The sequence below is a fragment of the Meriones unguiculatus genome, chromosome 1 (genome assembly GCF_030254825.1).
Source record: "Meriones unguiculatus strain TT.TT164.6M chromosome 1, Bangor_MerUng_6.1, whole genome shotgun sequence".
Lineage (NCBI taxonomy): Eukaryota > Metazoa > Chordata > Mammalia > Rodentia > Muridae > Meriones > Meriones unguiculatus.
The window spans coordinates 195,150,024-195,162,348 of record NC_083349.1 but is presented as its reverse complement, the minus strand read 5'-3'; the positions used below and the strand labels follow the sequence as shown (position 1 = coordinate 195,162,348).

Sequence of the window (12,325 nt, the reverse complement as noted above, 5' to 3'; positions counted from 1 at the left end):
GCCTCGAACTCACAGAGATCTGTCTACCTCTGTCTCCTAAGCTCTGAGATTAAAGGTATGTGCCACCAGGCCAAACCCAAGAAAGCTTTTTTTTTAAAAAATAAATTTTATATATTTAAAATTGTTATATTTAAATATTTAAAATATTTATTGTGTATTTTCTCTGTGTGTACGCTGTGCCTGAATGTATGTATGTGCACCAAGTGCATGCCTGGTGTCCTCAGAGGCCAGAAAAGGGGTCACATTTCCTGGGGGTGGAGTTTCAGCTACCATGTGAGTGCTGGGAATTGAACCAGCTCCTCTGGAAAGAGCATCCAGTGAGTGTTCCTAACCAGTGAGCAACCCTTCCAACCTTAGCTTGTGAATTCTTATTCCTTCTTTAAAAAAGAAATTGTGCCACTAGTCTACTATATTCATTTATTAACTCTCTCAAAAATGGTACCTTCAGAATCCATATTCAAATTTTCTGAGCTATCAGCAGTCCCAATAGAAGCCTCAGACTCAAGGGTTTCATCATCAGAGGCACGAGGTTCCAACACAAGCATCTCAAATGTTAGTTCTTCCCTATGAGACACAATCAACAAATTCATTAACATGATGGGAAATAGAAAAAAAGATGACATTAAAGCAAAGAAGCTAAATAGCAAAGGCATTTCTTACTGTTCCACCAAGGTGACCAAAAGGATTTACCTCTGTGGAAAGCAGTGTGAACGGAAGTACAAGACGACAATAAATTTATGAGTTAATGGTGAAGCTAGTGGGAGGGAGACTGAGGTATGGTGCTGCCAACTGGGAGATATACGAAGATGAACTCTGGACTGAAAACCAGAATTTCAGGATTCCAAACTCATTTGTGAAATACCTGGACCTCAGCTTCTTCATCCAGAAAACAAACTAGATCATCTCCAAATTTCGTTTTTGCTCTTACACTATCTTTGGATGAAGTTTTAATCACTAAACACAGATAAACTTTATTTTCTACCTTGACTATATCAATGGATAAGCAAAACACTGAACTTTTCCGACCTGTGAAGCTTGCATTATCTCTGACTACAGTACATTCTAATTTATCAGGATCACCCACCATCACCCACCATCACCCACCTACATTTTAGTAATGTCCCTTCATATTTTGTAGTTATTAAGAATTTGCATTGAACTTTATTTTCCTAACCAGGGCCTTGTCCACACTTTCCTCTATTTCAATCAGTACCTTTACAAAAACTTGGAAGGGAGAGTGAGGGTGGGGCTGGGAGGGAGGGGCTGGATCAGGCTGTAAAGTGATTAAATTAATAAATTTTTAATAATCCTAGTACCAAAATATCCTTATGTCTGCAACCCTTTCCCTCTATGTAATTAAATTCCTCCAATCAGCAGATCATACAGCTTGTCAATTCCTACAAATAAGCCAGCTCTGACTCTAATGATCTCTCATCTTTAAATAGCCTGACATCCATAGACCATCCTTTCAAGGTCAGCCTTTCCTGCAGCTTATTATTTCCATGTGCGGTCACATCTTTTGAGATTTATGCTTACACTTCTGCACATTTTCTTTCCTAACAATTTCCTATTTACCCTTCTGTATCTCCAATACCAGGTTCACCAGAGCTGAGGTAGGTCATCTTTTCAGCGCTGTTTAGTAACTTGTGCCGCACTTTTTCCACAGTTGAACCTTAGCACTTTCAGTTTCCCTAAATTCCAGAATCAATCCTAATATTACAGTTTCCTGATTGCTTGGAATCAAGTTCTAAGACCTAAGAGGTTTGCTCCAGGGAATTAAGGAAACCTTAAGGATTTCTTAAAAGAGCAATTAATGTCAATCAGAACTAGTACCTTTAGGGAGAACTATGGGATAGTGTCAACCCACTCCCACCAGGGTGAAGATGGAGATAACAGAATTTAACTTTCTCTTTTAAATAGCTACAGGTTTTTCTACCCAGTACTACAGGTGCTGCCTTGTTCTATTTAGTTGTTGGGCCCACGGTAATATTGATTTTTAAATTACAACAGTTCCTTCAGGGAACTGTTAATTAATGTCTACGCTTGAAAAGGGCTTTGTCCTGAAAGGGTTAGACTAACTTTGTAACCTGAATGTCTTCTAAAGCCTATAGTTTTGAGTTTTAGATTCAGGTTAAGCTAAAGCCTCTTAGTACCTTTCCAGAGAATAGAGAAATGCGACCCTATCTGTGAGGACAGATAGAAAAAAAAGCAAGCAAGCAATGACCTTCACTCAGCAAAAAGAATGACCAGACCTTTGCCTTCAAGATAGTGTTTCTTAGCAACCAATCCAGAATTCTTCTGAGTAGCTTTTGACCTCCAGCCAAAATTCCACAGCCCCTAATCTTCAAGGATGAGCTAACCACCCCCACCTTCAATTGCAGCTGCATCCACGCTTGGCAGGACTGGCCAACCTTGAGCACCTAAGACTAACCAATTATCTTACTTTATAGCTTCCTCATCCAATCCTAAATTGCCAAAACTACAACTTCAAATCTCCCACAATTTTTCTTTTAAAAACCTAAAGGCCTTTGTCTCCCGGTGCCACTCTTTGCTGACCGGCAGGGGTGACCCCATTGCGTAATGGTTAATAAACCTCTTGCTTTTGCAACGAGTCGTGGTCTGGGGGAGTTTCTGGGAAGGGCGTGATCTTGAACTCCTGAGCTGTGAGACCCCAGGTCTTACAGTCTTAGCCAAGGAACTCTTACTGTTCCATTTGCTCATCTGATATGGAAACTGGTCCCTGACCTGTCAGGATTATAATACCTCACCTTGGCTCTCCATTGTTCATGGACTAAGACTGGCATACCCTGGGCATGTGATCCCCCCTTTTTCTAGTACTGCTTAGCACCAAGATTCCTGTGAGGACTTCCACGCTTACCCTGAGTATAGGCAACAAGTCTTTGTCAATTCCAAATCCCCCAAGATACCAGACATATTGACACATGAGGTATTTAATGACAAGAAGGAAAAACAAAGGGTAGAAGGAAGGAAACACAAAAGACATTTTAATTATTTTGGACACTTACTTTTCTTTCTGTAGGTTCTCAATCTGCTCAGTCAGTACTTTTTCCTCCTGCTGCATTGCTGCTTGTTGCTGTTCTGTAATGTCGGTCTCCATGGCTGTCTCACTAGTCAAAGTCTCTTCTGGGACATCAGACATGGAAGGCAATCGGACTATAACAGGAGAGGATGGACTTGGATAGTTGCCTCGATGTATACGCCCCTTCCCCTGCAGAGAGCATTCATTTTAGAAAGTAAACTGTGTCAGTTTTACGTTGATCACTTTGAATAAAAAGTGTCCTTCCAGCACATCATGAGAATGACAGGACCCAAACAGGCATAGGATATTTAGCAAGATATTATAAATCCAACAAATGAGGTTAAAAGAATTCTATCAAGAACACTGAAAAATGGACACAGTTTAGCTCTGGGCATTAAGAACCATTGTGCGGAGCGTCTTCTTTTAATCTAAGCTGTGTAATAAATAGCTCCAAGCCAATTAAAACTGATCTCTGTGGCCACAGGAGCCATCCATTTCAGGTGCACAAGAGCAGCAAACAGTTGACTCACACTAACACTGAAAGCACACACTGTTTTCATCATTATGTAAGTTCTGACAACCTCTCTGGGAAAATTGAAGAAACATGTCCTGAAACTTAAGTTTTTAAATTTATTTTTATTTATTATAATTTATTCACTTTGTATCCCAGCTGTAGCCCCCTCCCTCATCCCTTCCCAATTCTGCCCTCCCCCCCTCTTCACCTCCCATGCTCCTACCCCAGTCTACTGATATGGGAGGTACAACTACTTTGGAGATTGATCTGGCCCTTTCTCAACAATTAGGAATAGTGCCACATCAAGATACAGTTATACCATTCCTAAACATACATCCAAAACATGCTCAAGTATACAACAAGGACATTTGCTAAACCATGTTCATAGCAGCTTTATTTGTAATTGCCAGAATCTGGAAACAACCCAGGTATCCGTCAACGGAGGAATGGATACAGAAACTGTGGTACACTTACACAATGGAACACTACTCAACAATTAGAAACAAGGAAATCATGAAATTTGCAGGCAAATGGTGGGATCATCCTGAGTGAGGTATCCCAGAAGCAGAAAGACACACACGGTATATACTCACTTATAAGTGGATACTAGACATATAATATAGGATAATCATACCAAAATCTGTACACCTAAAGAAGCTAAGTAAGAAGGAGGACCCTGGGTAGGATGATCAATCCTCATTCAGAAAGGGAAATGGGATAGGCATCTGAAACTTAAATTTTAAATGAAAAGTCATATAAGGGATTGCTATTGTGATATGCTTTCTCAAGAACTTTCTATTCTTGAGATGAGGAAGGGAAAAACTCACTATTGTTTTCAACTGGTTGCCTTAGGACTTTAGTTTTTGGTAACAGCCAACTAGGTTTAACAGATTAAATCTCCTGCTAGGAATAACTAACTCAACATAAACTGTTGAAGATACTGGACAGCTAAGGGGCAGGAAAGGCTGGCCCAGCAGTTACTGGTAATTTGTAATATCACAAGAGGTGGCCGAGTCTGAGCAGAAATTTGAACATACTATAGTTGGCAAAGATAGATTAGTCCAGCAACAGTCTGGAGCTACATCTAGCCTGTATACATGTTTATAGGTCTTTATTAGAATAGATGTTATTAATGGATTATCTACAGCTGTTTTGTTCAACACTGGCAGGGTAACTGTGGGACAGAGGTTTTATGGCTTATAATATCTAAAATACTTTATGATCCTTCAGAGAAAAGCTGGCCAACCCTTGAAATATAGAGTAAAAGGGTATGAGTTGCGGCCTAACACTGGGATCTCAAATATCTGCATTTTAGACAGAGGGTAAACTGAAATTACCACAATTCTTACAGATATAGTGGCCTAGCTTCAGGTCATCTGAAGGGTCTCTATATATTTGGTATAAAAATTTTAAACTTCTAAGACTGGATTAAAATGGTACAACTGCTAGTACCTAAGGATCTGGCAGAAAAATAAAATTTTCTTTGTAGGTAGGCATTGTCATCCCAGGACTCAAAATTCTTTCTATAAATCATTTTTCAAATCAAAAGTAACTAGGAATAAACAAAATGACAGCCTACAGATTGGGAAAAGATCTTCACCAATCCTATATCTGACAGCGGGCTAATATCCAGTATATATAAAGAACTAAAGAAGTTAAACAGCAGAAAATCAAGTAATCCAATTAAAAAATGGGGTACAGAGCTAAACAGAGAATTCTCTGCAGAGGAATATTGAATGGCAGAGAAACATTTAAAGAAATGCTCAACCTCATTGGCCATCAGGGAAATGCAAATCAAAACGACCCTGAGATTTCACCTTACACTCATCAGAATGGCTAAGATCAAAAACTCAAGAGACAACACATGCTGGAGAGGTTGTGGAGAAAGGGGAACCCTCCTCCACTGCTGGTGGGAATGTAAACTTGTACAACCACTTTGGAAATCAATCTGGCACTTTCTCAGACAACTAGGAATAGCGCTTCCTCAAGATCCAGCTATAGCACTCCTAGGCATATATCCAAAAGATTCTCAAGTACACAATAAGGACATTTGCTCAACCATGTTTGTAGCAGCCTTATTTGTAATAGCCAGAAGCTGGAAACAGCCCAGATGTCCCTCAGTGGAGGAATGGATGCACAAATTGTGGTATATCTACACAATGGAATATTACTCAGCAATAAAAAAACAAAAAAACAAGGAAATCATGAAATTTGCAGGTAAATGGTGGGATCTGGAAAAGATCATCCTGAGTGAGCTATCCCAGAAGCAGAAAGATGCACACAGTATATACACACTCATATAGACATATAATATAGGATAAACCTACTAAAATCTGTACACCTAAAGAAACTAATCAAGAGGGAGGACTCTTGCTAAAATGCTCAATTCCTATCCAGAAAGGCAAAGAAGCTGGACAATAGAAGAAGGAGAAGAGAGGGAACAAGTCAGGAGCCTGACACAGAGGACCTCTGAAAATCTCTGCCTTGCAGACTATCAATGTAGATACTGAGACTTATGGCCAAACTTTGGGCAGAGTACAGGGAATCTTAGGAAAGAAGTGGGAAATAGTAAGATCTGGAGAGGACAGGAACTCCATAAGGAAAGCAACAGAACCAAAAAAATCTGAGCACAGGGGTCTTTCCTGAGACTGCTATTCCAGCCAAGGACTATGCATGGAGATAACCTAAGACCCCTGCACAGATGTAGCCCATGGCAGTTCAGTATCCAAGTGGGTTCCATTGTAATAGGAACAGGATTGTCTCTGACATGAACTGATTGGCCTGCTCTTTAATTTCCTCTAAAAAGAAGTTAGACAAAAAAAAAACAAAACAAAAAAAAAAAAAAAAAAACAGAAAAAAAAATTCATCTTATCTTTAAATACGAGGTGAACATCAGGCAAAGAGATAATAGGCATTGATTCACTGTCCTAAGCTAAAGGAAGTTCTCAACAGCAAGGCGGAAACACTCAAGAAGAAAAGTTAGAGGTGCAGGAATGAAAACACAAATGAAGATAATGTACAGACTATCTAAAACAAAATGTTTTGTATTTAAAATCTACAAAGAGATAAAAATCTGCCAATAGCAATGAAGTCAGACAATGACTAACATATTAAAGTCCTTGCACATTATCTAGGAAAAGGATAAAAAGTACCAATTAATGAACACTGAAAGGGTTAATGATGTGATCTTTAGACTAAAAGAGTATAAGAACTCTAGCAGAATAAAAAAAAAGAGAGATACTATCAAGGAGGAGGCAAAAAACAAAACAAAAGCAAAGGTGGCAAGAAAAGAAAAGGAACACATGCCAGGGGAAAAACCAAACCAAACCTGCACAATAAATGCGTTTAAAATATAAACACAGGGGCTGGATCTGGCTCAGCAGAGCAGTTGAGAACACTGGCTGCTCTGGCAGAAGGCCTGGGTTCAGTTCCAGCAGCCACATGGTGGCTTCTAACCATTGACACTCCAGTTCCAGGGCATCAGATACCTTCTTCTGGCAAACTCAGATGCCAGGCATGCCTTGAGGTACAAGACAGACATGCAGACAAAATACTCATACATAAAACATTTTTAAAGTCTTAACAAATCCAAATATAATATCAACAGAATTAAATGTATATAGATATATCAAATGCTCCTTTTAAACTTGGAAGATTGTCAGAAACATATTGAAGGGCTACATATAAAATATTACTCAAATACTGAAAGCAGTTGGGGGGTGTGTGTAGCTCATCTGTAATCCTAGCACTTGGGAGGCTGTGAGTTTGAAACTATCCTAGGCTACATAATGAGTTCCAGGCCAGGTATACAGACTGATTTTATGTCTCAAACAAAAACAAAGTTTAAAAAAATAATAAAAAGTGGCAGGTATGTACTATTTAATCCCAGTATCCCTAACCCTTCAAAGGTAGAAACAGAAAAATCTCTTGTGATTTTGAGGCCAGCCTGGTCTGGTTTACAGAGTAAGTTCCAGGACACCCAAGGCTACATAGAGAGACCTTACCTCAAAAAACTAAACATAAAAACTTAACATAAAGTAAGAAGTGCCATTTATAATAGAAGGATATTTCAGAGTGACAAAAGACCAAGTAATGACGATAAAGTATTTTCAAATTTGTATATGACTATATATCTATAACCATTTCTTTTTTTTTGAGGGTGAAATTGGAAGTTTACTGAGGAATAAGACAATAGAAGTTGACAAAGAGAAAATAATATGAAGTGAGCAGTGTCATAATTTTTAATTTATTTTTAAGTTAGTTTGCATTGATTCATTGTTCATTTGATTCTTTTGTTCCTTATTTTATTTTTTTAATTTTTTAAAATTATTATTTCTTATTACAATTTATTCAATTTGTATCTCAGCTGTAGCCCCTTTCCTTATCTCCTCCTGTTCTCATCCTCCATTTCTTAACCACTGAGCCATCTCTGCAGCCCCAACTACAGCCATTTCTTAACAGCTTCAGAAGATTTGAAATAAGTTAGCAGCAGAAACAAATGGACAAACCTGTAGTCAGCAACAAGGGATTATGTATACATAGTAAAATATAAGAGAGCTAACAGATTCATTCTTCCACATATAAGTGATCTGACAGATACATTTTTCCAAATAATTAAAATGGACTACATCCCAATTTGTTTTGAGGAATGATCTCGTTATGTAGTCCAGGTTATCCTGGATTACATTATATATACCAGGCTGGCCTCAAACTTACAGAGATCTACCTACCCCTGCCTTCCCAATGCTGAAGGGTTAAAGTCATGTGCCACCATGCCCAGGCTAATTTGTTTTAACACAAATTAGAAAAACATTAACAAGGTCATTTAATGGAAGGGTTACACTGTGAAACATCTCAAAATGGCATGAAAGACTTCAGTGTGGATATATTAAAAACAGAAAAGCCAACATAATACCATAAAAACAAATAAGAAAGCCAGGAATCAAATGAACATACTTAATCTCATAAAGAATAAAAATTCTACAGCAAACATCAGGCATTGTGGTTAGTGGAACATGCTAAGAGTGATCATTACTACTGTTTCATTCAACACTGAATGAAGGTTCTAGTTCCTTTAGAAAAACAAAGAAGAGGTTCAAGAACTATAAAAAAACAAATGAAATGATCATTCATAAATGATACAGCTAGGAAATCAAAAGGAATATTCAGAAAAATACCAAAGTAAATTGGATATTTTATGTAATAAGCAACAAAAACCCAAAAATTTAAAATAAAAATATTACATTCACGTTACACATTAATAACTACAGTTAAAGATAATTAAAATCTCAACATATAACACTTGACAGAATTAATGATATATACAGGGAAAGATCATGCTCATGAACAGGAAAATAAATACTACTGAATCATCAAATCTGTAAATAGCAATTTACACATGCTGTGCAATATAAAAAAAAATCAAATATCCCTTGGGTTTTTGTGAAGATGACTTAATATTTTGTCTGACATTATGAATTACAAGTAGTAAAACTGAAGAAAATAGGATGACTTTTAAAACAGTTTGTTAAAAAGCTGAAAGAAGGGGGAGTTAGTAAGACCTGGAGAGGACAGGAGCACCACAAGGACCAAATATATCTGGGCCCAGGGGTCTTTTCTGAAACTCTACAACCAAGGACCATACATGGAGATAACCTAGAACCCCTGCTCAGATGTAGCCCATGGCAGCTCATCATCCAAGTGGATTTCCCTAGTAAGGGGAACAGGGACCGTCTCTGACATGAACTCAGTGGTAGGCTCCTTGACCCCTCCCCCCTCGAGGGAGTAGCAGCCTTGGTAGGCCATAGAGGAGGACTTTGCAGCCAGTCCTGATGAGACCTGATAAACTAAGGTCAGATGGAAGGGGAGGAGGACCTCCCCTATCAGTGGACTTAGAGAGGGGAAGGGAGGAAATGAGAGAGGGAGGGTGCTACAGCGGGGATACAAAGTAAATAACCTGTAATTACTATAAAAAAATAAAAATTATAAAAATATATATTACACTAAAATTAACCTCTGTCCATCAACAGCTTCATTTATTTATTTATTTGGTTTTTTAAGGCAGGGTTTCTCTGTGTAGTCTTGGCTGTCCTAGACTCACTTTGTAGACCACGCGATCCTCAAACTCACAGTGATCTGCCTACCTCTGCCTCCCTGAGTGCTGAGTTTATTATTTTTTGAGGCAGACTTGTTAAAAAGTTATAAAAGCCAGGCTGAGCTTCAACTGGTGATCATCCAGCCTCTACCTAAGTGCTGAGATTGCTTGCATGTACCAGCATGCCTGCCCTGAAAGATACTTTTAACAGAGAGAGAGAAAAAAAAAAAATCAAACCATAAAATGGAAGATGCTTGCAACAGAAATAACTGATCAAAGGATTATATGCAGGACTCAGAAAGAATTAGAAAAAAAAATAAACCATCTAAGAATAGAAAAGCACAAAAGCACATTTAGCATGTTCACAAGACAAAGTACATGAAGGCTGAACCGATCTGTGCACATTAAAGTCACAGAACAAAACTTGAAATTTAAGAAGTGATGCATTTTATAATGACTAAAAGTATGTGACAATACAAGTGTTAGGGAGGTAGTGAACCATTCAGAAATTCCTGTACACTGAAGATTTTAGTTCAGCCATTTTGGAAAATGTTGTTTCCAATGACCCAGAAATTTCACCCATAAATAACACCCTACCAAAAATGCATGCATGTTGCCTATTCCCCCAAACAAAACACATAAACAGTATGCTGGATAAACTGTGGCACATATATTTTAGAACAGGATACAGCAACAAGAGTGAGCTGAGCTACAACTAAACACACCATGGACAAGCCTTACATACATAAAGATGATAGGAATGTCAGATACAAAAAATAGATATTACATGACTTCATTCATATATGGCTCAGAAACAGCACTGTGTTCAAGGATACAAATTTCGGTGGCAAACAACAAAGAAAACAAAGGAAGCATTTGCTACAGTAGTCTTTATATGCCTGGTCTGCTTTTAGGTAACATGTTTTGATTTTGACCATCTTATATTGACAATACCTATAGTTTTATTGCACTGGGAACCCTGAGAAAGGAGGACTCAGGTTCAAAGCCAGCCTGATCTATGCAGTGGGGGAAAAAAATCAGAAAATAGAACTCTGTTTCATAGATCTGGGTTAGAATGCTACAAGGCTAGCCCATAGTTGGTTTACAAAACTAAGAAAAACACTGGGATCCGAATGTTTTAAAGTTAAGGATTCTAAGTGAAAATACTTTTTTTTTTCAAAGTTTTCCCAGTTTACCTAACACGTCCATTTTTTTTTCTTAAGATTTAAGTAGGTAACAGTGAAGATATATAGAAAATATACTACAGCGCTAAAATGATTGTGGCCTATGAAGAGAGTCTACTAAACTTCATTAAAAAAAAAAAAACACAACAGGAAGAAATAGCAAGACATAACAGATTAGACACAAACTCAGTGTTGTCAATCAACATAAGCCTACATAACTGAAGAATGATAATGGAATATGGACTTTGAGTATGTAGGATGACAGTCCCCTCGTGAAGAGTTATAATACTTTCTGATGACTCAAACAAAGTACATGTAACTGGGGTTTGTTTGTGGGTTAAAAATATAAAGAGTAAGAACTGTGCAGTTCCAGATAGTAGACATAAGTAGCTGGAGCACAAACCTTAGAATCCTAACAGAAAATCTGCCCCAAATAGGGAATGTAAAAGATCACTGTTGTCATTCATTAAGCCACAAAAACAGGAAGGAACTGAATTCTCAAGACTGTATCTGAGGGATCTTCTTTCTTAGACAGGAAAGGTCATTTATTCAATGTTTTCCTACCATCCTTGCATGGCAGTCCTGCCTAAGTCCATGCTTTGTATGATATTGAGATATGAGCTATCTATGGACGCAGGTACTGAGGCTGGTTCAAAAGTTATATCCCACACCTGTAACTACAGTTCATCCCATAAAGAAAGTTAGTAAAGACTTTAAATGGAGTCGCTACATGCTTGCACATATCTTCAGACGTTCTATGTAGTGTAGTGAAACAGCCATAGTTATTTTTCCCCTGCCCAACCCCTCGCCCGAGAATTGAACCTAGGGCCTCAAGCATGAAAGGATGCTACCACCAAGCTATGTCCCCAGCCTTGGTTTTCTGGTTCTGAATACACTTCACGGGTTTTCAGTAGGGGTGTGGAGGCATTCCCAAAGGATCTACAATGCAGACTCTGCTTTTATAATAATGCTAAGACTCTCTTTGTCCTTCCCACTTACTAACATTTACATTTAGATAAAAGCAACAGTGGATGAAAACACAGTGTTGACACCTCTACACGATCAAGGTAATGATACAAAACTGTACTACTAGTCTTCATAGTCTTTACTATCATGTATTCACAGGTAAAAATTAGTTTCATGCCATCAGTTAAGTACTTTAATTATTAACCCTTAAGAGTCAAGTTCACTGGTTTTATTTGTGTATAATAAAATGATAAGGACACAAAAAGCACCCCTCCCTGCAATGTGCTGAGGGTTATCCGAGTAAACAGTGTTTGTACAACTAGCTGAATAGCAAGCTGAATGACTTTGCTGCTTTTATCTCCTTACAGTGCAACAATTGACAAAGCATGGCTGTTCACATTTGAGTATGCTGTACAGACCCTGATCATATTTGAAAAGAACCTATTTTCTAAAGTGACTTTTTTTTGTCAGTGATAATTCTTAAGCTTTCTAAGCAAATATTAGAAAAATATTGGAAAATTTGTAAC

The 12,325-nt window shown here is 38.0% G+C and overlaps 1 protein-coding gene across 6 annotated transcripts in view; it reads right to left on the bottom strand.

Annotated features, from left to right (window-relative positions):
• The window catches only part of Myo9a (myosin IXA), a 223,638-nt gene that overhangs the window by 5,142 nt on the left and 206,171 nt on the right, over positions 1-12,325 (bottom strand). For all 6 annotated transcript variants that reach the window (XM_060375378.1, XM_060375373.1, XM_060375386.1 and 3 more), the window contains 2 exons: positions 3,027-3,229; positions 443-564 (listed from right to left, as the gene is read on the bottom strand). In XM_060375378.1, coding sequence (XP_060231361.1) covers positions 443-564; positions 3,027-3,229 — 325 coding nt within the window. The remainder of the gene's footprint in view (positions 1-442; positions 565-3,026; positions 3,230-12,325) is intronic.